The 27,964-nt window shown below is 35.5% G+C and overlaps 4 protein-coding genes and 1 pseudogene across 5 annotated transcripts; 3 read left to right on the top strand and 2 right to left on the bottom strand.

Annotated features, from left to right (window-relative positions):
- On the bottom strand, positions 1,033–6,726 carry LOC105176391 (annotated as a pseudogene).
- Positions 6,991–9,877, bottom strand: LOC105176379 (beta-1,3-galactosyltransferase 7). Of its 2 annotated transcripts, none has more exons than XM_020698181.1 (11): positions 9,564–9,877; positions 9,365–9,464; positions 9,165–9,226; positions 8,880–9,082; positions 8,725–8,788; positions 8,508–8,580; positions 8,315–8,435; positions 8,133–8,220; positions 7,922–8,047; positions 7,721–7,830; positions 6,991–7,571 (listed from the first exon to the last, which is right to left on the bottom strand). In XM_020698181.1, exons 1-11 carry the CDS (start codon positions 9,659–9,661, stop codon positions 7,423–7,425), a joined length of 1,194 nt encoding a protein of 397 aa, XP_020553840.1. In that variant the 5' UTR covers positions 9,662–9,877; the 3' UTR covers positions 6,991–7,422. The 2 variants fall into 2 exon arrangements, with proteins under 2 accessions (XP_020553840.1, XP_011097468.1); XM_011099166.2 differs by having other exon boundaries at positions 9,570–9,873.
- LOC105176371 (eukaryotic peptide chain release factor subunit 1-3) lies at positions 12,646–15,398 on the top strand. The gene is made up of 3 exons (XM_011099155.2): positions 12,646–12,782; positions 13,433–14,921; positions 15,072–15,398. Exon 2 carries the CDS (start codon positions 13,476–13,478, stop codon positions 14,787–14,789), a length of 1,314 nt encoding a protein of 437 aa, XP_011097457.1. The 5' UTR covers positions 12,646–12,782; positions 13,433–13,475; the 3' UTR covers positions 14,790–14,921; positions 15,072–15,398.
- Positions 17,401–20,351, top strand: LOC105176362 (eukaryotic translation initiation factor 5). Its single transcript, XM_011099143.2, has 2 exons — positions 17,401–17,554; positions 18,287–20,351. Exon 2 carries the CDS (start codon positions 18,633–18,635, stop codon positions 19,974–19,976), a length of 1,344 nt encoding a protein of 447 aa, XP_011097445.1. The 5' UTR covers positions 17,401–17,554; positions 18,287–18,632; the 3' UTR covers positions 19,977–20,351.
- Positions 24,158–27,655, top strand: LOC105177674 (auxin response factor 17). Its single transcript, XM_020692082.1, has 3 exons — positions 24,158–25,203; positions 26,632–27,378; positions 27,497–27,655. The coding sequence occupies exons 1-2, from the start codon at positions 24,241–24,243 to the stop codon at positions 27,328–27,330; spliced, it is 1,662 nt and encodes a 553-aa protein (XP_020547741.1). The 5' UTR covers positions 24,158–24,240; the 3' UTR covers positions 27,331–27,378; positions 27,497–27,655.

Raw genomic sequence — 27,964 nt, 5'->3', positions numbered from 1 at the left:
TCTTACCTTTTCCATTTCATGCTCCAATGTATTAGTACCATCATTGGTTAGACTGCATATTGTTTGTGTATCCTCTTTTATCTCGCACTTTTTTCCCTCTTATCCTAATCTTCCACTTAGCCTCGTGACACATTTACGTCATCTTTACTATGTACGAATTTCCTAAACTATTAAACAAATTTAGCGTAGTGCATTTTAATAAATGCAAATAATACTCGTCTATCTAACAATACCAAAGAGTAATGCATTAAAAATACCTAAAATAAAGCACAGAGGACTATCATTTGAACGCAGTAATGAATTCTTCCACTAAAATCAGAGGATGAAGCACAGCATGAATGAAAAACAAAGAAGCCATGAAGAAAAGGTGCTCTAAGAACTGATGTTTTGCCAGATTCTGTCTTGGACAGATTTAGAAATAACAGCATATCTTATTCTTAGAGCGTGCATGCATGTATGCCCAAATAATTCAAGCACCCAATGTTCCCAGATAACAGATGTATACACACTTTGGAAGTTGTAAAAGCTAACAAAATCATAATGCAATGTATGATGCAGTAGTTGAGAAAAATACCTTATCTGCTTGGTGGGTTGGGCTTGCCTGGCTGAGGAGACCCCCAACAGCTGACATGAAAAGCTGATCATCATCCAGATTATATAATAAGCACCACACTAGCTTTCTTGTGTCTGCAAGCTGTCTTGTGTGGCTGATTCAGTGGTGGCTTGTTTCTTTCTGCAGATCCCAATAGACTGTGAGAGTAATGAAAAAGAAAATTTTCGCTTTTCGCAACAATGATCCAATCAATTAGCAGACAAGCAAACGTGCAGCAGATTATATATTTACAGGAAAACTAGTAGATATTCCTCTGTTTCTGCTTTTCATTATTTTATGTAAGGTGTCTTTTATGAGTCCATGAATTTGATATTCTCCCTGTATTTTATGCCTTCACTTGGTGCAATTCCAGCAACACCAAAGATTATATATATGTAAAATATTTCTGAGTAGTTCGGGTCTCGGTTTAAAGTTGCATCTTCATCAGGATCCATCCTCCTGATGAAGAAGCAACTTGTATTTTCTTAACACATGTATTAATTATAACACAGCTCAGGCTTATATCCTTCTTTCTGCAGGAGTAAAATTGAAAACCATAAGTAGTGATAAAATAATAGCTCCTCTTTACACAAATTTGGAATAAATTGTAGTGTACATCCTTCATCATTGCATTGCGACCTGATTAATTTTCATAGTTCATCTTTGAGAATTTTCATTTCCTTCCTCGCCTGGAAATTGAGGGGCTGCCTCGTCTGGTGCCCTTAATTCAGTATATTCCAATCCAAAGACTGATACATCTTCTGAATAATTGGCTGCTATATTAAGGTCATTTTGCATATCATCATTTGTATGAGCTTCCATTTTCTTTCCTGATTCCTTTGCAATTTCAGGCTGCTCTGGGCGACCATTGGATAATGAAGGAACCGAAGTTGTCACACCCAATCCTTTAGCGAGGCAGACATACTTGAACACTAGTTGCTTATAATTATTTAGCAAGTCTTCTACATCATCAACCGTCAGGTCACCAGCCTGAGAATACAAGAAAGCAAAATCCCGAAAGCCTCGGCTCACCTCATCTTCCTTCAATAGTATACTAGCCCCTTTGCTTTGTATGTCTGAGATTGATGAGAATTTTATTTAGAGATGACTGATCTTTCCCATATGGTTCCTCGTTTCTGGATATAGTTTCAGGTGATTCAACAGAAACCTGAGGATGTGTTGCTGAGCTCTGATGCCTCCTAGATCTCAAAGCTGATTTTGGCTCCACAGGCTCCATCCTAGGAACATTGCCCAAACTTCCATCTGCTTGACGCTGTGTATCTGAGCACTTGGAGAGTCCAGAAAGAAGTGTTTGAGCAGACTCCATGTTCTTCTCAAATTCAATTTCATCCATTGAGAGACCTTTTGCATCAATATTCATTATAAACGACTCTACAGAAAGCATGTTGGTGAAGAAATAAGCTGCTTCTCCTACCAAGCGAGTTTGTCGTCTAAACCGTTGTATATATGATAAGTTTGAATGCAGTTGAGGTAGGTTGGCCTGTATAAGATAACAAACATCCCAAGCACATAATTGAGTGTTCAGGAATTTCAAGGAAAAATTATATAAAAGAATAACCTGGTTCTTAACAAAAGCACCAAACAAATATTTCTGAAGCACAAGACTGCAGCATCATGACTCCACAAGCAATATGCAGTATGATAATCAAAAGCTAATTTGATATAACATGAGCCAGTGACAAAAGCATTCAGCATATAGCTAGAGAAAGGAGGATTATAAGATCTCCTCCAGTGTGATACTATTTGACAATCTTGACTGTTTCTTGCATTTGTTTTAAGTTGTACTCTCCATCAAGCTGCAATCTCAGGGATAGATAACTCACTCATGTTTATGTCGACGATATATGTCAGAGTGGAAACTCAGACACTGTACCTGACATTGTCTGAGTCAGGTAGCTCTTATCAGAAAAGTGGTCAGTTCTCTAACATATTAAGTTCATGGAAGTTGGTGTTCTTAGAGATTTTGGCAAGGGCACAAAAATATAATGAATGAATGTGGGCCTCAGAATATTCCTGGCAGCTGGGATTCTGGGAACCAGACTTTCAGTTTTACAAGCATTTGGAGAGAAAGAAAGGCAATCTTTATTTTCCAATAGCAGGTTTGCGGAGTTCACAAGTGAAACAACAACATTCTCTGGGCTCAGACAGCAAACAAGCAACACAAGCATTTTGAGATAGTGGCTTGTTGGCAGGATATAGCAAGTCTTTGTATAGCATTATGTATTTTATGAAGTCTTCCAACATTGAATTGCAGGCAGATCTTATGAAAATGTATGTTCAATCTCCTATTTTCTTTGCATCAACAAGGCCCAATATAAACTCACTACAAACTGAAGGAAAAATTTTTGCACAGCAGTATTCCAATTTGGCCTTGTCATAGGATCCAATATGTCCTCACTTGAGCAACCATAAAGCCAAACAACTACATGCAGATAAGCCAAATTCTCGTTAGCATCAGTACTCCTTCCTCCGTTTCATATAAACATGATATGGTAGTTTTAGAACAATCATATGAATAAGACATACAAAGCATTTCTGAATTTGCTGCACCATTTTCAGCATACATAGTAGAAATGTAACAGCAACAAACACAGTTCACTTAATGTGGCTAAGTCAAAGAAATTGGATTTGTTACAGTGCTGCATGTGTCACTAATATTAAACCAAAGAGAATCTTAAAGCAGAACCATATAATATCATTTGCTAGAGTAAACCTCCAGAATACAGCATATAAAACTGCGGAATTACCTTTATAGTCACGTAAATGAGAACTGGGAGAAATTCATCTGCTCCTGGATGATCTTCGTTAGATGCAAAGGAGGCATTCAACAATAGGTTGCTGATGACCTTGCAACAGTTCAGAATGCAGACAAGTTTGTCTCTTGGTGCCTTGTACATGTTAATCTTTTGCAGCTCTTTTTGGGCAAGCTACCAGATAGGATTACCAAAATGGGGTCAGACTTCTGATAGATGAACCCAGCGAAGGCTTGATGATTCTCAATAAAGAATTTAACATTAAATGAACTTCTTAGTAACCATCAAGGTGACGTATATTACTATCCATCTTCCTGATACCACCATGTAAAGTTTATTTCCACACCAATACTACCATCAATAACTTGGTATATTTATTACATCTCAAATCCAATCCACAAGGTATAATTCAGCATATGAAACACCTAATCAAAGTGATTGGCTACCTTCACAATGCTCGGGTAAGCATTAAGGGCACTAATTAATGGCCAAATGTGGGCACAAAAAAATAAATTTTGATGAGCTCATAGAAGTGAGACATGTTAGAATAGCAAGACATTCAGGGAACTCAAGGGGTAAATAGATCAAACTAACTGCATAGAAAGATTAAATATCCATATTCCGGTCTTTAGTTAGGAAACAAAGCTCGGCCTGCAGCTTACTGCTGAGGGAACAAACGTGGAACCCCCTTGCCCGTATGGTATTTGCAGCCCATATTGTTGCTTAAATTCATTTCCAAATTAAACATATGACCAAAGCTAAAGTGTTCCTCTAGCAACAATAGATCTTCTATAGCCTCTCAGTGTCTACTATGTTATGTAAGGAAATATTGTATTATGAATTTACAATTAGGAAACATAAAGAAGGCCTGCAGTTACTCCTCATTGTGGCTATCACATCCCAGTATCTTTCACATGGAATGCACTTCAGGAGCATTTAAAGAAAACTCACTTTGGGTTCAATTCCGGCACTCACCAGCCATGAAGTTTCATTTTGATACGTAGGTCTGATATCCAAATTCTCTGGTTGAATAAATTGTTGTACTAAACTCATCTTCTCATGAAGCAGTTCATCGGCTTTCACATCTTCTGGAATTGAAGCAAATACCCGTGTGAATAACTTTGTCATGACATATTTCTCTAGTCCCTGTAATTGAAAGGATAAGTACAAATCAGAAGCATAGAAAGTTCTTTGGTCATTGCAATAGAGAAAGTCATCTGACAACATATAAAAGGTCTAGATAAGGGAAAACTATCAAACATGATCTATTTATTGAAGTTATCATGTAATATTTAGCATGCAAAGATAAAAACATAATTTGATGGCAAAAATAGCTCCTGAAAAGAAAGAGAGATGGACAATTACACAATTCAGTACAAAAATATTTTGAGCATGAATTTGAAATAAAAAGAATATCTACCAACATCAAACAAGACCAATTTGACTGCAAGCAACATTCAACATGGGAATCCAAATTGCAATACCATAACCAAAATGTTGACATATTCTAAACTTAACTCACATCAGCTTGCTCCAGACTGTCTAAGCACATATATATAGACAATGGAGTTCACGTGATGAAATAAGAGGGAAAAAGATGGCCCAATTCCATTGAAAAACATAAGATATATGTAAAAATATTGTTATATAGTCATCTATTTACAAGCTTGTACTTTATTTGTTCAATAGGGTGGACAGTTCATGGTAGAGCTAAGATACAAATTAGCCTGTCTTAAGATCATATAATATATCAACAAACAGAATTAAATAACAAGGAGATGAAAATAATAGCAGAAAAGAAGATGTCTAAGTAAACTAATCTTGTGCAAAGATAAGCAAGGATTACTTACTTCACCTGCGCTCTCCAAATCCTCTTCTGATGATCCAGCCCAAAGGGAGTGAGCCCTGAATGTTGCTTCCATATTGCCAAGAAACTCCTGCACGGCTGCACTGTCTTTTTCTGCATCGGGAGCATTGTTCAAAAATGACACCATAAAACTGCAAATATTTCACCTCAGATACAGATAGTGGGCTGTCGTTGTTGACAAGCAAATAAAAGAACATAAAATCCTAAAATAACTATGGTTTGAAAATGTTATCATACATACAGAATTTAGTTACTTTGGTTCATGCTTAAAGAAGATTTTCCAGATCCCAAAACGACGAAAGAAGGAAAATAAGGAAAGAAAAAATAAATAACCAACCAACTCAGTGCATTTTCTACGGCAATAAAGTAGCATATAATACTATCAGTTTGAACATCAATTCCTTAGCCTTAACCATGTGAACGGGCATATGCAGTCTTCACATCATCATCATTAAATAGTGACAAATAAACCAATTGATATAATTACATCACATAAGTAATGAAGTCCCTAAAAAGTGAGGCGGATTACAAAAATTCACACTTCCAGTATCATCGCTGCATAGATACAGTGCATTAGCAGATGAACCTGCACACTAAAGGAGCATAAAATCCAGATGTAAATGAAACATTAAGAAGAAAATCAACAACTCTTCGGAGTTAAAATTAGTCAAAAAAAAAATAAATTAAAATGTTAATCTTTTTAAGTTAAAGCAGTATGAACTTAACTCCAGCTAGCTACAACTAACACAAAAAAAAAAAAAAACCAACACAAACGAAATTCAGAATTACAAATCAATTTTGAGAGCTTAATTAAATCCAGAAACTCATAAAAACCCATTATACTCAGCATTAACAAGTACATTAATTCACTCCAAGCAGCACGAGCGACAATTCCAGCTAGCAAGAATTAGCACTCAAAAACCGTCACTTCCAAGCAATGCTTCTTGTTAAGCTTTCGAACTCAACAATAAATGAAAGCTAACACCAATTGCACGCCTACACACAACAGTGTGTATTTACATAACACCACCTTTTAATAGCTTTAACGAATTCAGCGGCGGAGGGGTGACGCATGCGCTCGAGGAAGTCATGCCATGTCAGGGGCGCCGTGGACGAAACGAACACGTCGGAGTTCTCCATCGCCGATCGATCAGTCCACCGGCTGTTATTTACTGTCTTCGGTTTTGAGCCAGCGAAAGAGCGTTGTAGTAAGGATTGAACATAGAAACTGTGAATCGGGTCGGCCCACTATCTTATCCAATAACTTCAGGGTCGGAGCCTAAATTGAATTTTCCATGGGTATAACCCGAATTCTTTATCCAAACCCGTTGAACCAAGTTCGTTTTTTCGTCGGACCCAAATCTTAACTTGAATCTGATGCGGTAACCCAGATTTCACCCCTGCCAATTTTATATACAGTGCTCTCAAAGGGAATATGTAAACTTTTTTTAAAATACTTGAAAATATATATTCTTAAATAAAAATACGACTTTTAAACAAGAAAAATAATATTACGAAAATAGAATTGGTTACCTAAAATTAGGTTTTAGGTTTTTTATTTTTAAAATAATTTAAGCAAAAGTGTACGTTTTGTCCCACCTATGAAAGTGTAAATAATTCATTATAAAAAATAATAATAAAACAATTCATCAACCATATATTGTATCACCAAAAATACTATTCTTAAATTATTTTCAACAATAAACATATAAACGCTTAAAATAAGAGATCGAAAAACCCCATTGGTTCGATTCATCTAAAAGGATATTTGGTTAAGCTTATAAGATCCTCAAAACAGGTTATAACATGTTCTAAAAATACTTAGCAAAAAACAGTTGTAGAGAATGATGATGGTGGGATAATAGTAATAATTACAATATGCAAAGAAGTAAGCTACCAATGAAGCTTTCGCTCCAAAATCACTTTCAGCTAAGAATTTGTACATGAATTCACCCTACAATGAACTGAAACGAATTCGACCACCGTATACTGTCTGCTAAACTCGAGCACCTTCAAAGTTATTGAAACGATTAACAGGCATGTGTTGAAGATAAACGATGTAGAAACGGGCATCAGTTGCATCATCTGCAGTATACGAACAGGCTTTTAACATCTGGTTACTGAAAACGAAGGATCTTCATTTTTTAACAGGCTGCAGTTGCATTCCTTTCGATGCAAACAAGTTTGAATTACAATAAAGCATTCCAAAGAGCCTCCTCTCCTTCACCACACCGTTGGTGTACAAATTTCATCTTCTCTACTGATTTGCAGATTCCGCTGCAACTCCAGTCAAACGAGGCGACACACATACTGCCCGCCTGTGCTTTCCATTCGCAATCTACAAATGAATCACAACATTTAACTATATAACTAAATGGCAGATAAGTATTTAACTCTTCTCCAGTTGGGATATGTCCTCATCAAATGAGATCAATATATTGTTTTTTTCAGGCATCTTTTATATGCAGGCTATTTAGAGAGCTATACCTGGTGGAGTACTGCAGCACATGTTGCGATCATCAATGTGCTCAATTTCAAGACCGATAAACCAAGAACCAAGTGACACATCTTCATTAGCATACTTGTGCAGTATGGGCCTACAATTGCAGTCGTAATCGTCTCTAGTTAATACATGTAAGAAGTATAGTATAATGAGGTCTAGCATAACCATAGTCTGGCAATTCATACTGGTTGATTGATATGTAGGAGGCTAGATCCTTGGAAATGGCATAAATCTGTCCAGTTGCATGCCGGAAATAATTATTTCCATCTTCTCCAAATTTCCAGTATTCTGGTTCATGGTATTTAACATTCCTGAACAATCGCTCTGGTCATTAAACATCTGAATTAACAAAAGAAACATTAAAATGGATCAATGCAGTAGAAGTTTAAAAACTACTTCTGGGCAAGAACTGGTCCAGATTTCATGCAGCCAATGTAAACTCTGGGTTTTGATCGATGGCGGGCAAGATTTGCAGCTAAAGCACCTGAGAGAGCAAAATGCTGGACCAATTGGACTAGATACTAAATAAACCATTTACCAGATCAAGAGTGAATTTAAGACGAACAGGGAGTATTTACCCAAATTAACATGAACATCATCATCAACCTTTACATAAAAATCAGCATCCCACTTGGCAACAGCAGTCGAGAAGAAAATTTTTGTTTTTGCTGATAGTTCATGATATCCTTCAATATGATCCTACAATATGACATGATGCTCAGATGGATTTCCCAAGATGAAAAAACTAGGATATGTTGGCTGAACTTTTACCAGCCTGAGAAAGTCCTTGTGTTGAGATTCTTCCGAGTCGAGAGCTCTATCCAATATGCTGTTAGATGTGGCACTGCATTAATCAATTAATATATTCGTCCAGTGAGTTCATCCCGAAACAACAGCATAAAGATCATATAACTATCACAAGGTACAAAGCGTCAAGGTTCAAAGAAGAAAAATGAAAATGCTGAAACGATACCAATGAACAAATTACCTATGTCCAATCATGAATCTCACAACAATCCCCTTCTCTTCCTCCAATCTCCGAAGCTGTTCACCTGAAAAACTCATACAAGTTGTCAAGAACAGCATCGTAGAACAAAAGCAAGAATGAATTTACTTCAATTAAGATCATAACCAGATCTTTACCTTGAGGCATCCAAGTCTCTCTTACTGAATCACGCCTTTTCCTACTACTAAAAGCTGTATTAATACCAATGACCATAAATGCCTTCTTCCTGGGTGTCCCCTCATTAGACATTACCGAAGACACATTCATTCTTCCTCTCGCCAGAGCTCTCCTAGATGCAGACAACTCCATCTGGAGCATTGAGATTGACTTGTCCAATTTCCTGACATAACATCCCAAAAAATGTAATGACTTAAAACTCACAACACAAACTTTACAGACATCCATAAGTATTTTGAACTCACTGAATTGATTCATGGGTTTTGTGCACCTCATTGATCACATTCTTGTCCTGATGTCCTGCTTTCTATTTAAACAACAACAAAAGACTTAATCCACCAATCCATCCACAAACAAAATCATAAAAAGAAAAGAAGAAGCTTCAACAATTCAAATCTTCAAGACTTGAAGAGAAATTCGCAACATCAAGTCGTAAAGATTGAACCTTTTTCTCAGAATTACAGTCCTCAGCGATGATCTGCAGCTCTTGTTCCCTTCTCCGCTGAGTTATGAGCTGGTTATCTGATTCCAAATGACCCCAGAACCTGAAAAACCCAGAGTCAAACAATCAAAACAGAGACTCTACTCTCCAAACCCCACAAACTTAAAGATCAAGAAAATCAAAATTCTTGAACCACACATACACATACTTGTTGGTGAACATCATGCCAAGGAAGAAGAAACAGATGGAGAAAATGGGAATCCATTTTGCAGAAACCTTGGCGCTGCTCTTAGTCTTCATTTGATTTCCCGTTTCTTTCTACACGGGTAAGACTTCAAACAAAACCTTGAGACTTCATAGGAAAGCACACGATCGGAGTCGTCTATATATAGGTGCATAGAGAGTGCAAGAGACGTGGGAAGGGGCGGTAATGGAGCTTGTCGATGGAATTTTGACAGCTTTTGATTCTATTTCTTAATATTTTTTTGTCCAAGATTATGGACGGGGGGCTTGACTTTCGGATGCCGGAAAATAATTTTCGCATGTTTGGCCAAAAATTAGGTGCCTCATCGAAGATTTTTACATTTTAATTATACTAATGAACATTGTTGTCTTAACACACTTTCTATATTTTTAATCAAATTCAACTTAAATATATGAATTTTCTGCCAACTTGTCTTTGGGGATGCGTATTGCTGGGACACGACATGGAATTATTTAATAACCTGAATAAAATGGAAATTATAAATATTAGTATTTTACCAAACTCGTTTAATTTGATTTTCTTTCTCTTACTTTTATGTTTGGGGAAGGAACGAAATAGTTAAATCCCTTTGAACAAATTTGGTGATTCTAAAATTTCAAATTTTATTAATTGGCGATATTTTATTTTAAAATCTTATGGAGTAAATCTACGAGGGTCATAGTTAGACCTTACCTTCATTATATTTTCGATCTATAAATAAGATTTGGATCTATTTAATTCATTCAAGGCCTTATAATTCAGTTTCGCAACTTCCAAAACCTTAATATGAATTGACCCACCGTAACCGTTTGATTATTTCGGTGTTTGTAGTTTACTTGAAATCATACGATTGTGGTAAATTATAAAATCCGCCCCTATGTTTCAAATACAACTTTCGTTATCCTAACATTCTCATGACTTTATACACTTTCTTCCTTACGACATATCTTATTTAAGCATTAGAGGACTGTTACAGAATCTTCCCAATATGATTTTAAGACATCACCAATTTTTGTTGGCCTCTTAATAGAGAAATTTTAAGACGTATCTTACCTATTAAAAGTAGCATTATCTTACATTCGCTCAAAATATTTGAACTCGATTAATTCATAATATCATAATCAATTTTACTTATCATGTGATCAGTAACTCATTTATATTTACATAACGATGGTAAAAACATATGACATTTTAAGAAAAAGTGATTGTTGGCCGAAGGTCATTATGGATTCATTGCAATTGTCAGGCAATATAGAGTGAGGTCAACAGTACAATGAAAAAACAAATAGGTACGATCACTTTGAAGTTATCTATAACATCATTTTCAGTAGAAACAAAAGCACAACATTCAAACAATGATTTAATAAGTGGAATTCTTATGCCACCATGTTTTAGTGTTTGATGTATACAAAGCATAATTTATTAACGACATGTTTGGCCTGTCATAAATTCATTTTGCTTTTTCCGAATCCGTACAACCTTAACTGCGTTTCTTGTTTGGATTAACTGTAAATTGTTATTCATTTCATAACGGATAATCATTTACAATCAGTCCCCTCCAAACACAGCATTACTTGTAGCAAGAACAATGATGCCACCAAATAGACAGACGGAAAAATGGCCCACAAAATTATTAAGGACCTCTAATTGGAAAATGAGTAATTTTGGAAATATCATACCAATTTTTTTTTATTTATTTATCTTTTTTCTTTTTTTAGTCGATAGAAAATAATAAACTTGCTCATTTTCTTGAAAACTATGCACAAGATTATCTCGGGTGGCGGATTGAATTTTTTATTACAAATAATACTTATTTTTATTTTATTTAACATACGCATTTTATGTATACAAATAATCCCGTTTTTATAATTTTTTTTTTGTCAACTTATCATCTCAATTTTGTGAAATTTACAAGTTATCGTATATGAATATTTTCAAGATTGGGGAAAAAATATCATATACAATGCATGTACACTTGGGGGGAATTTGTCCTTAAATATCACATATACATATCATGTGATATTTTTTAGGTAGAAAAAATCGATTGAGAAGTGGACATATATAACATAGACTATGATGTTGTGGTTTAAATTCCAATTTATAACTCTAAAATTATAAATTTAAATCCGTTAATTTTTAGAATGATATTATATTTTAATAGTATGTATTGTTTTATTTTAATAATTATTATTGGTTTAAGCTAAATTATGTTCGTGATTTATTATAGATGTCCATAGGTGGTTAGGTATAAATATCTAATATGAATGATTGTAATCGATTTATTCAATAAATAATAATTTATTACTTCTACTTTTAAAAAATAATAATTTTATTAGTATTTTAAAAAATAATTTATTTTAAAAATATTATAATTATAAATAATTTAATTTAAATATAAAAATAAATAAATAATAAAGAATTTAATTAATAAATAAACAATATAAAGTATAATATAATGATATAATGAATATAAAAATGAGTTTGAATTATTTAGTAACTTTTTACCTAAGAAAATGGGTAATATTTTGAATAAAGATAAATCATCATGTAATTATATAAATTTAAATAAAAAGAAACAAACAATAATTATTTAAATGGAAAAATAAAACTATAAAGAGGTTAGCAAAATACGGCAACCAAAGCAAACAAGATTAGGTGTTTAAGAAATGAATAAATAAATAAGAAAGTATAGGTAATTAATAAATAATTCAAAATTACAAATTAAAATAATAAAAATATATATAAAAGTAGTATTCAATATAAAAATGAATTTTAAATTATATTAAAATGCAATTTATCTAAATACATTTGTGAATATTTTCAAGCAAAATAAACAAATTTTTATACTTATCTTAATTTAAATGGCAAAAATTTTGAATGTTTTTTACCATTTGTGAAAATTACAGAACAGGGCCCCTGTTCTTGCACTGAGGGTTTTTGTTTTCGCTAGTGAAGTGAGGGTTAGGATGGGAAATTTCTACGTGCCGCCGTGATTAACTACACAGCCCTTTGTGATTAGGGTTTTTTAATTATTTTCTCTCTCTCTCTCTCTCTCTCTCTCTCTCTCTCTCTTCACATTATATAAATTTCTCACTAAGATTTTTATGTTTGCCGCTGTGCTGTTAAACTCAAGCTTTTGATCAGTTCCGGTTTATTTTTTCTTGGCGTCAGCAAAAGGTGTTTGATAATTCCCTCTTATGATGCTTGACGTTAATTGTATTCTTATATAGGGCTCTTGTTTCTAGTGGATGGAAGTTTTTTAGTACATTCTGTTGTCTGTCGTTGTTTTTTTAATTATTATTATATATTGGATTAATCATCTGACATGCAACTGGCTTTTGATCACATTTTCCCGTTTATGTAATTTTATTTCTGTTATAAAATAATTGATGGGCTTTCTCGATCTGAGACTCTTTGTGGGATTGACGTAGTTTCGTACGTTTAATCCTCGTGATTTCTGTTGCAAGTTTAATTTCTTGTTAATTTGTTCTGATTACGAACCATAAACCCGTAAAATTAATTGATCGCGCATGATTAGTTGTTGGATGAGGATCTTAATGAGATGTCGACGTGATTTGTTAGTCTAATTTCCGATTCTGCATTCTTGTTTGCTGCATTATAATTTAATGTGCAAATGAGCTTAATAACATTGATGATTCAGGTTTGAATACTAGTTGCTGTTTCTTATGAATAAGTGTACCTAAAATATTATGAAAAATTGCAGTGTGTCGGCTCAGAATTTATCTATCTTTCGGCAGATTTCTTCTTGTTACTAGTGTTTGTCTTACCTTATTAAAAAGTGTCCATTTGCTATCTTTTTTGCCCAGTTTGTTAGGACTTCCTGTGCTTCCATATAATAGTTTCGAGAAGATGTCGGATGGTCATGAAACTGACAAGAACATTGAGATATGGAAGATCAAGAAGCTTATCAAGGCACTGGAAGCTGCTCGAGGTAATGGTACCAGTATGATTTCTCTTATCATGCCTCCACGTGATCAAGTTGCTCGTGTTACAAAGATGCTGGGGGATGAATTTGGAACTGCGTCTAACATCAAAAGTAGAGTGAATCGCCAATCTGTTCTTGGTGCAATTACATCTGCTCAGCAGAGGTTGAAATTGTATAACAAGGTACCTCCAAATGGACTTGTGCTTTACACTGGAACCATTGTTACCGAGGATGGAAAGGAGAAAAAAGTAACAATTGATTTCGAGCCCTTCAGGCCTATCAATGCATCGCTCTATCTCTGTGACAATAAGTTCCACACTGAGGCACTGAGTGAACTTCTAGAATCTGATGACAAGTTTGGCTTTATTATTATGGACGGGAATGGAACCTTGTTTGGAACATTGAGTGGTAATACGAGAGAAATTCTTCACAAATTTTCTGTTGACCTCCCCAAGAAACATGGAAGAGGAGGTCAGTCTGCTTTGCGGTTTGCCCGTCTACGAATGGAGAAGCGTCACAACTATGTGAGGAAAACGGCAGAGCTGGCCACCCAATTTTACATCAATCCTCAGACCAGCCAGCCCAATGTGTCGGGACTTATACTTGCTGGCTCAGCTGACTTCAAGACTGAGCTCAGTCAATCTGATATGTTTGATCCTCGTCTTCAGGCCAAGATTTTGAATGTAGTTGATGTTTCTTATGGAGGGGAAAATGGTTTCAACCAGGCAATTGAGCTTTCCGCTGAGATCTTATCCAATGTGAAATTTATACAAGAGAAGCGTTTGATAGGCAAGTACTTTGAGGAGATTAGCCAGGACACTGGGAAGTATGTTTTTGGCGTTGATGACACATTGAAAGTTCTCGAAATGGGTGCTGTTGAGACACTTATTGTGTGGGAGAATCTGGACATAACTAGATATGTGCTCAAGAATACCTCCACTGGTGAGCTTATCATTAAACACTTCAACAAGGACCAGGAGATTGATCAGAAGAACTTTCGGGATGCAGCCACGAATGCTGAATTGGAGGTTCACGAAAAGATGTCACTGCTTGAATGGTTCGCCAATGAATATAGACGTTTTGGTTGCACACTTGAATTCGTCACCAACAAATCGCAAGAGGGTTCTCAGTTTTGCCGAGGTTTTGGAGGAATAGGAGGAATTCTTCGCTACCAGTTGGATGTTCGAGCATTTGATGAACTTTCTGATGATGGAGAAATTTATGAAGATTCTGAATAGCAATCAACCAACTTCTCCAATTACGGTGCAGGGGTGGAGCAGAAGACCTGCACCGGCGCGCAAGGGCTCGCGCTAGACGATGCTGCTCCGACTTTGTTGACAGAAAAAAATCAGAGGAATTTCAAGAAGACTGTAAGATTATTACAGCTTTCATTATCTATTTATGGGGTGAACTGCTGCTTAAAACCATTTTTACCATCCCACTCTGATCTCGGTTGGATACTCATTTGCTGTGAAATCAATGTGCTAACATTACTTCTTTCCTTTCTTTTGGATGCGCAGTCATGGTTGAACTCTACAGGAGGAGACAAGGAATCCCATGAAGGAGGCAATGTGTTCGCAACTTATCCAACGAAACGTGAGACGATCTGCAATCCATGTCTACGTTCTGCGTATGGTGAAGTTATGTGATTATGCTTTGAGGAGAGAAGGCAGCCCGTATCTTAAAAGGCTTGAAGTTTGTTACTCAATCTGTGTTTGTCTAGTTATGTCTTGTTAATGGCAGTTGGACCACAATATTCTCCTGCAAGTCCTGTGTTCTGGACTGCTTATAATAATGGAGATGGATTATTCTGCTTAATAAAATGCTTCTGGTGTTTACTTGATTAAGAGGGTGTTGGGCATCTTATAAGATGTTTTATAACCTTATAAGATATTGAATTTTATTTTAAAAATAAGCTCCTAAAGTGTTTGGATAAAATAAGACGTTATCGTTCTTTGATATAATAAGATTTTTAATTGGTAAAATGATTAAAATGAACATAATACTATTGGAATCAAATAAGTTGTTATTTCTTGACGTATTTTGTTGTAAATATTTATAAAGTGCTTTTATAAATAGTACACATTAATTTAATTTTAAATAAAAATTTAATAGATAATATTTTACATAACAAAAAAAATGACGAATTATTACTTAAACTTTTGAATAAAAATAATATATATATATACATTCATATTTGCCAAATATTAATACAAAAATATAATTGATATTTCTTTGTTAATGTAATGATTATTTCTAATCGTATAATTTATAATATTTTGAATTTATATTTTTCAGTAAATATAATATAAATCTTATTTTTATTTAACTATAATAATTTATTATTGTTGTTGTTGTTGTTGTTATTGTTATTGATCTAATGCAATTATTTCTCCAATTTTCTTCAAATTTCAAAAGAGAGGGAAAAAAAAAATAATTTAAGCAACAATTTTTCTATATAATCTTAATAAAATATTTTCAATAATCTGTTTTGAGTATAATGTAATACCTGCAATATGTGTAAAGCAAAATATTGATTTTATCATATTTATTTTATTTTTTTATAATATTGGCTTGAAATATTTACTTTATTGTCTTTATAAAATTAGCTTTAAAATGTTTTTCTAATCCATATGTTAGAAAAATTAAGAAGGAAAGCCAAAATAAATAAAGAAAAATTAAAGTTAAAATTATATAGAAAATTTATTATTTAAGAATTCATTCTTTTTTTATTTTTTTCTCTCTCAAAGCTTGAAGAAAAATAGAAAAGATAGATACATTACGACTATTAACAATGACTATTTTCCCTCTTCAAATAGAGAAATAGAAAAATGGAAAAATAGAAAAATTGAAAAGAAAAACCTGAAAAACAAAATGGAAGAAAAATGACTATTTTCCCTCTTCAAATAAACTTTAATAAAATGACTAAAAACGCGAAAACACAACAAGTTGAGTTATTTGGGTACAAAAATTACATAAATGATTTTGTTTGAGGACCAAAATAATAATTATCCCAAAAAATACTATAAAAATAGATATATGTCTACATTTCATGAATTTAAATTCATGATTGTTTTTTATTATGAGACTTTAATTTTAGCAGTGAACGATAATTGAATAATTATGTGCCAAAAAAGAAAATCATGATTTGATTAATGAATTGAACAGGCAGAACTCATGCCTACATTATGACATTTGGATACTTTTTTGGGCAATCCAATGGAGATCAACGGCCTGGATTAGTTGCCAAAGATTTTCAACCAAAACATTATTGACTTTTTCAAACATAAACAACCACTATGAATATGACGCGTCATCTTCTTGAATTTCAAATTTATATTTATTAGAGATATAAAATTCAAGATTGCAACATTTATGCAAAATGGTATCGATACCATGTCCTAAATTTTAACTTAACATGTTGGCAAAGTATACAATAATTTATTTTTCAAAAATTTTTTTTTAAAAAATATATAAAGTAAAATCGCACAAAAAGATGTATAAAATTAAATCAGCAGATCATCCAAAAGTCGAATTATTAGGAGAGATCCCGACAACAATTTAAAAGGAAAAATTGAATTTTATAAAATTCCCTAATACCCTTTTTTTTTTTACAAAAAAACCCTTAAATTATCTAATAATTATACACTATTTATCTTAATGTAGTTTTTTAATTAAAAAAATAAGTTTATAATGATCAATATATTATAAAAAGAGAAATTGAGAGGTTTGAGCTGTTAATGAGCGTTGGATGGCTTTAATACCAAAAATAGGGAAATAATAAAATTGGGAGAAAAATGAAATAAAAGAATATAAAAAAGAAAGGGAAACAGGAAAGTCGGTGATTGTGTATTTGATGCTTGACGACTAGGGCTTCCAATTTTCCCTATATATATCTACACCTCTTTCTCTTCATCACATCACTTGTTTCCTCAACAAATCATACGAAGGCAAATTCTCGACGGAATTTCTTGTTTCCCTTCCCTTTTCTCGTCTGATTAAGGTAGTTTTGCTACCCTATTCTTTCCGATTTTTTTTTTTTTGTTTATAATTTCCGCCGTGGATCTATAGATTTTGATGTTTGTGGTCAATCGCTGTTATTATTAGTTTTTTTTTTTATTTGTATGTCTTACGTTGTCCTACGTTGTTTAGGCTGATAATTTTGGATCTGTGTTGGAATGTGTTTTGTTATTTGGTTTTTGAATTTTATTTTGCTTCCTTAAATTGATTTAATGGCGTATGCGGCTGAGATTGATGTTTCCGATTCTGATGGAGATGGGTCTGAATTGAGATTGAATGTTGAGTTTGTGTTGGGGGATTTAGACTTAGAGTTGTGTTAGCGTAATGGATCCTGTTATGGAGTCTGTATATGGATTGTAGCTGGTTTGAAATTGGCGAACTTCGAGGTGTGATGAATATAACTTAATCGGATTATTGGAAAATTTTGTTTTTAGATAAATTGTCAAAATTTATTATTAATGGATTAAGATCATATTGGATTTCAGCTACTTCTGGATTGGGGTGATATTGGAAATATGATTTATGTCACTGATTAGATTGTTGGGCCCCTTTTTTTTTGTTTTAGTTTTTGGTTATGGAAATTGTTATTGGCAAACTCGTCTATATGATGAATATTACTGATTGGATTATTAGACAGTTTGTATTATTTTGAAAGACAAATTATTGAAATCTGTTATAGATAAATTCTTATCTTTTACTAAACTCTGGATTCTAGGACATTTGCTGGTACACCTGAGGTATCTGCAGTCAGCAAAGGTGGAGAGCGTCAAGCTAGAAATTTCTTTTATGTCTGAACGAGCCTCTCTCTTTTTATCATCAATTGGGTTGCTCGGAGAGTATTGTCCTTCATCAAGAAAAAAGGATAGACAGTCTAGTCTTGAAATTGGCTGCATGCATCTCAAGCCACTCCGAGGATACAACACACTTTGTCAACGTTGCCAGTTTATGCGGCCCGTCTCTGCAGCTAGGAACTTTTACCTTATCAAAGAAGAATCTTTTATTGAAGATAACTTGCTTCCCTTCTGGTAGTTGTTATACAGCGTTACCTACACGAGGTAAAAATGGCTTTGCAGAATATTGGTGCCGGCAACAAGGACGATGCCTTCTACCGGTATAAGATGCCCAGGATGATAACAAAAATAGAGGGTCGTGGGAATGGTATCAAAACCAATGTAGTCAATATGGTTGACATCGCAAAGGCTTTGGGCAGGCCTGCTTCTTACACAACTAAGTATTTTGGATGTGAACTGGGAGCTCAATCCAAGTTTGATGAGAAGACTGGAACTTCCCATGTCAATGGGGCCCATGATACTGCAAAGCTTGCTGGGCTTCTAGAAAACTTTATCAAGAAATTTGTCCAGTGCTATGGTTGTGGGAACCCTGAAACTGAAATTATCATTACAAAATCGCAGATGATCAATCTCAAGTGTGCTGCTTGTGGTTTCATCTCAGAGGTTGACATGAGGGACAAGCTCACAACATTCATTCTGAAAAACCCTCCTGAAGCAAAGAAAGGATCAAAAGACAAGAAAGCAATGAGGCGGGCTGAGAAGGAGCGACTCAAGGAAGGTGAGGCAGCTGATGAAGAAATGAAGAAACTTAAGAAAGATGCAAAGAAAAAAGGTTCATCTGGCAATTTAAAGGAGGTAGCCTTGAAACAATCTAGCAAGAAGAAGTCTGTCCACTCTGATGAGGATCATTCTCCAGCGTTCAGCCAGGCAGATGAGAAGGAAGCTGCCGATGACGACAGTGATGATGACATCCAGTGGCAGACGGACACTTCTGTGTCAGCTGCGCAACAAAGAATTCAAGAGCAGCTGAATGCTGTTACAGCTAGCATGGTTATGCTCTCAACCAATGAAGAGAAGCCAAAATCAGGAAAGAACTCTCCAGCAAGGGCTGGCAAACATAAAGTTAATGGACATGCAAATGGTGTTGATTCTGGTAATCCACATCAGGAACTTGTTGATGAAATCAAGAAGATTGTCAAGAAGGGTTCTTCTGCAGGGCAATTCAAGTCCTCCTTGCAGACTCTTACTGGCACTCGCAAAGAGATCTTTGATGCCTTGTTTGAAGCCTTGTTTGAAGGAGTTGGAAAAGGGTTTTCTAAAGAGGTTGTGAAAAAGAAGAACTACCTTGTAGCTGTAGTTCAGGAGGAGGGGTCACAGGCATCGCTGCTTCATGCCATAGAATCCTTCTGTGGGAAAGCAAGCCCCGATGCTTTAAAAGAAGTTGCTTTGGTTTTGAAAGAGCTATATGACATCGATGTGTTGGAAGAAGAGTTTATAGTGGAGTGGTACCAGAAGGGCGTAAATGGTGACAATAAGGGCTCTTCTATTTGGAAGAATGTCAAGCCTTTTGTGGAGTGGCTGCAGAGTGCTGAATCCGAAACTGAAGACGAGTAGTTGAGCTGCCTCGTTGCAATGTTTCCCCTGCTATTTGATATTTAAGCTTTTCAATGCTGGTACGCGTTTTTTACAATAACTGCTATGGGCTTGTTATTGTGCTAATAAAACGCCATTGATAGGTCGTTTAGGTTTGTCCTACCCTGCTGTCGTAATTCAAGGCTTTTTTCTAGAACTGTTGGTCCCTTGAAATAACGAGGAGACATGTGTTAAGCATATAGTTAGAGCTGTCTGGTGCTATTTGGTCATTATCGTGGGTTTATGTTTTCCAGTTTGGTTTTTGCTTTTAAGGTGTGATTGATTCATCGGATATCTTTGAGAAAGGCATTGGTGCCTTTTTATTACAATTTCATACATTCTTTTCTTTTTCTGCTACCAATTTATGTGCAAGTATTTGTTCTTTCTTCACTGGCTGCCCCAAAATCCTGTTTATTTTCTTGAAATGACTTATGAATATTCTTAAAAATTTCTTTATGGGGAGAATCACATTTCAACAGTTAGTATCCGTTGCTATCTAACATATTCAACCGTTAGGCCATGTTTAGTATGACCCATTGTATTTGGTCATACGCTAATTCTCTGTAAAATGCTGAATTAGTATAAGACATTTCAAAAACTTGTTTACTTTGTGATACAAATGCTTGGATGGTTGTGAGACAAATGATACATTTGTCTGCTAAGTTATATTATCTCTAGTACTAAACTAGCGATTGACCATTTTGCCCATTCCTCCATCTTGCCTTGTTGAATGTCAAATCAGTCTTGTTGATTCTCATTCATCACCCATTTCTTTTTCACCCTCATCCTCAGACTCCGAAGCACCGCCCTTGCCTCTGATTTTCTTTTACCCCTTCTCTCGACGGGATTGCAATTGCATTTCCGCTGTTGAGAGGAGAAGCACATAGATCGCTGGGATTTAAAGGTTTTGCCCTTGTGTTGGGGATTTTTACTTGTTTCTATTTGGCACTGCTATCACATACCCTGTTTGAACAAATCTTGATTTATGAATATTGTTTTCATGAACAAGAATGTGCCCAACTGCCTCCATAGAGATATTAACCACTAGAATGCCGGGTGGAGTTTGATAAATTACTGTAAACTGTTATTCGGTTGTGGTGGAGGAGGAGCTGCTCCTGCATTATATCAAACACAAATGGCTAGAATATAAGGCTACTTGACCATTCGTTATTTAAAATTATCTCAATTACTTGCCACTTTACCTATCACTCTAAAAGCTGCTTTTGCGATTCGAGTTGCATGCTCTGCATCTGCATATGCCATTCCAAAATAAGTACACACATGCAAGAAATTTACTCGCAATACCTATTACTTGTATATTTCTCATTAGGAGATGTTTTTGTAATTTAAATAATAATTAGGAGATGTATTTTTTCTTATTAAAATAAAGGGTAAATTACTTTTGGCGACAAGACGGCTGTAGTTGCTAAATAGTGAGTACGAACTAAAAGCTGCAGCTCAACCTAGCGAGGAGCATCCAACACCCCTAGCTTCTGCGGGGGGATCCCTCATGCCGACCGACCGACGATGGCTCCATACGGGAAGACCAAAGGGGCTAAACAATCTATCATGGGGGTCATTTTCCTGCAGTTTTCATAGGCAAAACTCGTTCAGCTCCATTTCGTCCTTTCAGTCCTGAATGGTGGGGCCGTATAGCTCTCTTGGCTTACAGACAGGCTTATCAGCCGGGTCTTTAGCCGCTAGCTGCAGGGCTCGATCAGTAGACCAGCTTACCCTATTCTTCCTCGGAGTCAGAATAGCGCTGTTCGACCTATTGGTGTACCGCTCTTGGTATTAGCATCTTAGCTACCCTAGCTCATAACTGCCTGGTTGTATTAGCTACCCGGTATATACCAGTTGGTCCGGACTTTGCAGTAATACCAACTCCAGCAATACAGTCCTGGCTCAGGGTCTCTACTACATCGCGCATACATACATACTTGCCCGCGAAATGTTTTTTTATTCTTACTCCGTTCGTTCACTACGTGAACTCACTACGTTAATTAATCCTCTCTTCCCTTCGGTCATAGAGAGATTCTCCCTGAGCGGAGGAGTTCGCTGCCCCCCCCTAGTCCCAAGGGGCAGGGTGGCAGCTCCCGCCTTCAATGCCCCACAAGCCTGGTTCCAAGGAGCAGGCTTGCTGTGGCATTTCCGGTTGCCTTCAAGTGAAACTGCTGTTGGTGCAGTTCCACTCTCAGCTGCGGAACGAATCCTTTGGTCTTCGTTTTAAATAATAATTAGGAGATGTATTTTTTCTTATTAAAATGAAGGGTAGATTACTTTTGGCGTTTATAAATACTTCATTGTTATTTAAAAAATTATATATATTTATCTAAAATTATAAATACTTTAATAAATATTTTCTTACATTGAGCTATTGCAAGAGATAATTTATTAAGATATTTATTACTTTTTAAATAATAATAAAATATTTATAATTATAAAAAATCTCCACCTAACTGAAATATGGGATAAATCCACACAATGACACCCTAAAACCCCATGTGTAGACTGAAAGAGAGAGAGAAAGAGAGTTCGAAGTCGCTCTCGTCAAAGTAGGAAAAATGCAGTCAAAAATGACAAAGAAATTGGGTGTAGTGGAACAGGACCTTCTCCTCTTCCTAAGAATCATCATAATTAACTACCTCACACCACACTCTTCTCTGTCCTCTCCCAACTTTTTGTTCCAAATCCCATCCCATTCGGATCCTCTCCTCTCAAATCCTACTCTCCTTTATTCTAAATATATAATCATTTATATACAAGATTATTCATTGTGCAAGATTATACCTATTATATCTATAATTTGAAATATAATATCGACTCTTTTAAAAGATTCAAATGAACATACATTTCCATCTTTTCATAATTTTTGCCTAAATTATAGCGATTTTTTTTTAAATAAAGAAATATTGTCGTCTTTCATTGTTGCAATAATGTACAAATGTATAATAATTGAATTCGTGATGTTAGAATTTTTAAATCTTTAATTACATGTGATCAAACTTTTATCAAATTCATCATTTCATCCAAATAAATTGTGTGCTTTTCCATTGCAAGAAAACAACACGCTTTAACAAGTATTTTTTTAGGACAAAATTAATAATGCGAGGAGCGAAAATAATTAATTGCGAGTAATAAATAATCATTATAATTATAAAACATGTGTTATTTTTATTTATACAGTCGACTTAAAACTTTTATAATCACAACGAAATTTACTATACACGCAATTTAATTGTAGATTTCTATAATTAGGTTTGATGGCTGCCTCAATCGTCATCGCATGTCATAATCAGTCCACAAATCATTATAAGGAACGCGGAAAACAGATTACGAGAATATTTATAAAAGGGAGAACGTGTCAACAAAAATTGAAGAAACAGTTCCTTCACGCGCTAAGAGAAGACATATAACTTTTTCCATAGTAAAAACAAAAACATTTTGTTGTGTAAATTTTCATTAAGTAAATATATCTTAAGATTAGTTACAGTTAAATTCTCTTTAAAAAAATATAAAATTCTATTTTTTTTCTTAAAAAGATTCAAAATTAACACTTACACTTTCATCCAAAAGTTCACCTTTTAAACCTAATCTTTTTTATTAGAGTTTGAATAGAAAATGCTAACACCAGCACAAAAAAAAAAAAACATCCATAAATTTATAATTTTATGTCTTATTTAATATTGTCATGTATTAATTTTGTATTTATAAAAAAAATAAAATAATATAAACCTCATTCCATATATATACACACACATTATATTTTTCTCTTTATAACTATAAAAAGTTATACACAAAAATATTAAATAAGGTAAAAATAAAATTGTATATTGTTTTTGTTTATATCAGCATTTTTTTGTCTAAAGTCTAACAGAAGAAAGTTATATGTAGTCGAAAATTTTTGCAAAGGAGTGTAAGTATAATTTTATCATTTTTTTAAAAAATATATAATTTAAAATTATTCTTGAAATGAGATCTAAGTGAAATCTTCCAAGAATCAAGAAACTCAAGAAGTAAACCTATTTTGGCGAGCAGAAGCGCGTGGAGTTTCCAACTTCCCCAACCTTTGCTACAAGACAGTTATGACGCCGCTTCCCAGTTCCCCGTAATTACCAGACAAAGCTGGGGGCATTTTCGAGACATTATAATGTTCTTCTTTCTTCACTATGCCCTCTGTCCTTTCCTACCTCTATACGTCACTTATACAACACAAACTCCTCCTCCGCCACCACCACCACCACCAATGTCTACCTCTTCCCCCTCCGTCTCAGAAGTCGACGCCGCCGTCTGGAGAGCGGTCGCCGGCGCCTCCTCCCATATTCCACCTCTCAACTCCTACGTCTACTACTTCCCTCAAGGCCACATGGAACAGCACTCCTCCGCCTCGGTCGAGAATCAGAATATTGAACTCAAACGACCGTTCATTCCCTGCCAAGTCCTCTCCGTCCGTTTGCTTTCAAACCCTTCCTCCGACCAAGTTTTTGTCAAATTCCTACTCCAACCGCTCCACGCTAGGGAGAAACGACTGAATTGCAGTATAGGTGATAGCAACGAAAACGACTTGGTTTCCTTCGCCAAAGTTCTAACGCCCTCTGACGCCAACAACGGCGGAGGATTTTCAGTTCCAAGATTCTGCGCCGACTCGATTTTCCCGCCGCTGGATTTTGCGTCAGACCCGCCGGTTCAGAATTTGATAATGAAAGACACTCATAACAATGCATGGGAGTTTCGACACATCTACCGAGGCACGCCGCGCCGCCATTTACTCACAACGGGCTGGAGCAAGTTCGTGAACGCCAAGCGCCTAATTGCAGGAGATTCTGTTGTTTTTATGAGGAAAAAGTCGACGAATGAGCTGTTTACTGGAATAAGGAGAGTCGGACGATTCGGCTGCAGCAGCTGCTGGGATGGTGGAGAAAACTCGGCCAATAGCAGTATGAGTGTGGTATCGGAGGCGATAAAAAATTCTGACAAAGGAACAGCGTTCGAAGTGGTGCACTATCCTAGGTTTGGATCGCCAGATTTTGTAGTGAGTGCGGAGAAGGTCGAGGATGCTTTGCGGTTATGCTGGAGCGTGGGAATGCGGGTGAAAATGGCAGTGGAGTCTGAGGATTCATCTCGGATGACGTGGTCCCAGGGAACGGTTGCGGCCACCGTGTTGCCGGATAGCGGGCCATGGTGCGGTTCTCCTTGGCGCATGCTTCAGGTACACCACGAGATCATATCGTAATGTGCGTGCATGTTCATTTTCTATGATATTAATGAGGGAGTTTTATGCCATCCCTGTGGAATAGTAGGTTGGATTGTTCAATACATCATTCTTTCGCCATATATGTATGGCTTGACCCGATTGAATTTAAATTGCTGTTAATATTGTAATGCGAGTCCTTATGATGATCTTAGGAGCAGTTTAATGCATAGAATGATGATTTTGGTTAAATTATTATTGTCCTTGAACTGTGAATTTGTTTGAGTTGATGATGTCCAATTTTGATGGGTAAATTACATTTTTCATCCATATATATAGCCATTCATTCGTGTTTGGTCCATAAAATTCATTTTCCACTATTTTGGTTGCTAAAGATTACAAATTCATGTACACAAAACTAACGGTGCATCATTACAAAGTTGTGTTGCTTTACATGTTGGGTTGTATAACACTTGGCCTATACTTACATTGTCCTAACTAGAAACTAAGAAAATATGAGCCCGCTGTGTTTCAGAACACGACCGTGAGATGAGGAATATAAGGATAACTTTGGAACACGAGCAAAACAAATGGTTATTACATTTCGACCAAACCATACCTCAACAATGGCAGCAAAAGCCATCTCTCCTCCACTGACTGCTTCATCTTCATCACTAAAACCCCAGTTCTTTGCCAAAAAGATTGTATATTAGGGACCAAAATCATGAGAAATTAATATTAAAGACCAAAAGCAAAAAAGTGGCTTTATATAAGTACCAAAAATGTTTTACCCAGTTTTAATCAAGAGTTTTGCATTTTCTAATGATTGGGAAAATCTATAAAATAGAGTGGTTGATATTATAGTATTGAAGTAGTGACGGAAAAGTGCAAGCTCATCTTTAATTACCATAGTTTTCTTTTTTTTTTTGTTTGTCATTATTGAATTGCCCCAAAGATCATGTCAGTTTCTTCCGTTTAGTAGTGAACTTTTTAACATATTTGCAAGTTATTGAATTGATCGTATGTCATTTCTGGAAAATAGGCCTTGGCAATTCTCCTAAGTTTGATTGGATGTTGCATTCAGACTCCATTTGCCATACTTGAATTCCTCATTTTGCATGTTTGATTCTCTAAGATGCTTTATTATAAAGAACCGTGTGACCCTCTAGTTTGTTTGTAATGGTAAGTAAACATGCTTGTTTTTTGTTGTTGAATTGATATATAAACCCATCTTGTCGTATTGATTGGCATTGAAGTGGAGAGGGCCATTCTTCATTTTGTAATAATGTTAATACTCTAGCAAGGAGCACCTTTTGTTTTACTGGTGAATATATTCGTTTCGGACATGAGGATCTGGTCTATATGATGCAAGTTTGTGTCTTCTTCCTGAGATACTTGGCCTTTTTCTTGATTTTATGTTCCAAAGCTCTCAGTTTCATTCTGCAGGTAACATGGGATGAACCCGAAACTTTGTTGAATATGAGGAGAGTGAACCCTTGGCAAGTTGAGTATATTCCGCCAACGTCACAACTTCATTCTGCATTCCCTCCTCCTAAAAAGTTCAAAGGTTTGCAAAGCTCAGGGATGATAAGTGATGGAGAGGAAGAATTTCGGTTCCCTATGGTAGAATTAGCTCGATCAATGGCAGGACATATGAATTCGCCAATATTCAACTATTATTCTCCTTTTCCTGCAAGCATGCAGGGAGCCAGGCAAGATCAGTTTTGCATACCCAGCTCATCCAATTCCCAGAGTAATAAACCCTTCCAAATGTTCACTCAACTCCTTAGCAATCAAATCGAACAAGAACTGAGAACTGTGTCAACAGTACTAAACATTGGCACTCCACAATCTGGAAATTCATCACAATCTACTCAGAGCACTAGCGTTCATCTCAATGGTGCTGATCTTGTTGCCATGCAGGGAAACAATACTTCACCTAAAGTTGGTGCAAATTCATTTCAGTTGTTTGGAAAGATCATCCATGCATCTGATTCTGTTGAAGGTGGTTCCGAAGCTAACATCAGCTGTACAGATGGTGAAATGAACCATGTATTTGGAGAGGGAAGCAGCGCTGGAAATCCGTCTTCAGGGCAAACTAGTGTGGCAGAGTTCAATATCATTTCTAAAGAGCGTCAGCTATAGATTCATGTCCTGATAATGGTGCTTTGCTGACAAGACAAAGTTGTACAGGTAACCCTTCAATTCTTTTATATGCCTGAAAAATTACTTGTTAGACAACATTGACCTAGATTTTGTTGGAGCATTTAATTATTGGGGTATCATACCAGCTTGCTTTGTTGTTGTGCAGGTACAAAGTTAACCGACAATCTGACTCTGTGCAGCAGTAGCAACTTCTTTGTTATGTCTATTTTGCTTCTTTAACTTGGAGACTTGTAACTATTTTGAATCGGTTGTTGCGGATGTTGAAATGTTAGCCAATCTGAAAAGACAATTGACATTTTTTTGCCCCTAAAAGCTCATTTGCGTTTGTTACTACTAACAGGTAGTTGTTTCAGTTGCTTGACGCACTTTGATGGTGCAATTGAGATGATGAAGTCTTCATCAAAGTATTGTGTTGAGCTTCATTTCAACTTTTCTTTAGGGTCATCAAAGAATTTTCATAACCCACTCAAAATCTTTGGGTCAAATTTCTACAATATTTTCTCACCAAACTCGGAGTATTATTTATACTCATTTCAAAATAATTTTTCTATATTTATGAAGAAATAAAAAATACTTTAAGTAGAAAATTTTGACTATTAAAAAGGAACTCCTA

The sequence above is a fragment of the Sesamum indicum genome, linkage group LG2 (assembly GCF_000512975.1).
Source record: "Sesamum indicum cultivar Zhongzhi No. 13 linkage group LG2, S_indicum_v1.0, whole genome shotgun sequence".
In the NCBI taxonomy this organism is placed as follows: domain Eukaryota; kingdom Viridiplantae; phylum Streptophyta; class Magnoliopsida; order Lamiales; family Pedaliaceae; genus Sesamum; species Sesamum indicum.
The sequence above is the reverse complement of the archived record's forward strand: the minus strand, read 5'-3'. Positions and strand labels throughout refer to the sequence as shown.

Bases quoted from the DNA above. Each gene is read 5' to 3' on its own strand.
- LOC105176379 (XM_020698181.1), bottom strand. From the start codon at position 9,661: ATGAAGACTAAGAGCAGCGCCAAGGTTTCTGCAAAATGGATTCCCATT. The intron at 9,083-9,164 runs GTGAGTTCAAAA...ATGTTATGTCAG, and splicing joins AAAACCCATGAATCAATTCA to GAAATTGGACAAGTCAATCT. The intron at 7,831-7,921 runs GTATGAATTGCC...CTGCAATTGTAG, and splicing joins TCCTACATATCAATCAACCA to GCCCATACTGCACAAGTATG.
- LOC105176371 (XM_011099155.2), top strand. From the start codon at position 13,476: ATGTCGGATGGTCATGAAACTGACAAGAACATTGAGATATGGAAGATC.
- LOC105176362 (XM_011099143.2), top strand. From the start codon at position 18,633: ATGGCTTTGCAGAATATTGGTGCCGGCAACAAGGACGATGCCTTCTAC.
- LOC105177674 (XM_020692082.1), top strand. From the start codon at position 24,241: ATGTCTACCTCTTCCCCCTCCGTCTCAGAAGTCGACGCCGCCGTCTGG. The intron at 25,204-26,631 runs GTACACCACGAG...TTCATTCTGCAG, and splicing joins CTCCTTGGCGCATGCTTCAG to GTAACATGGGATGAACCCGA.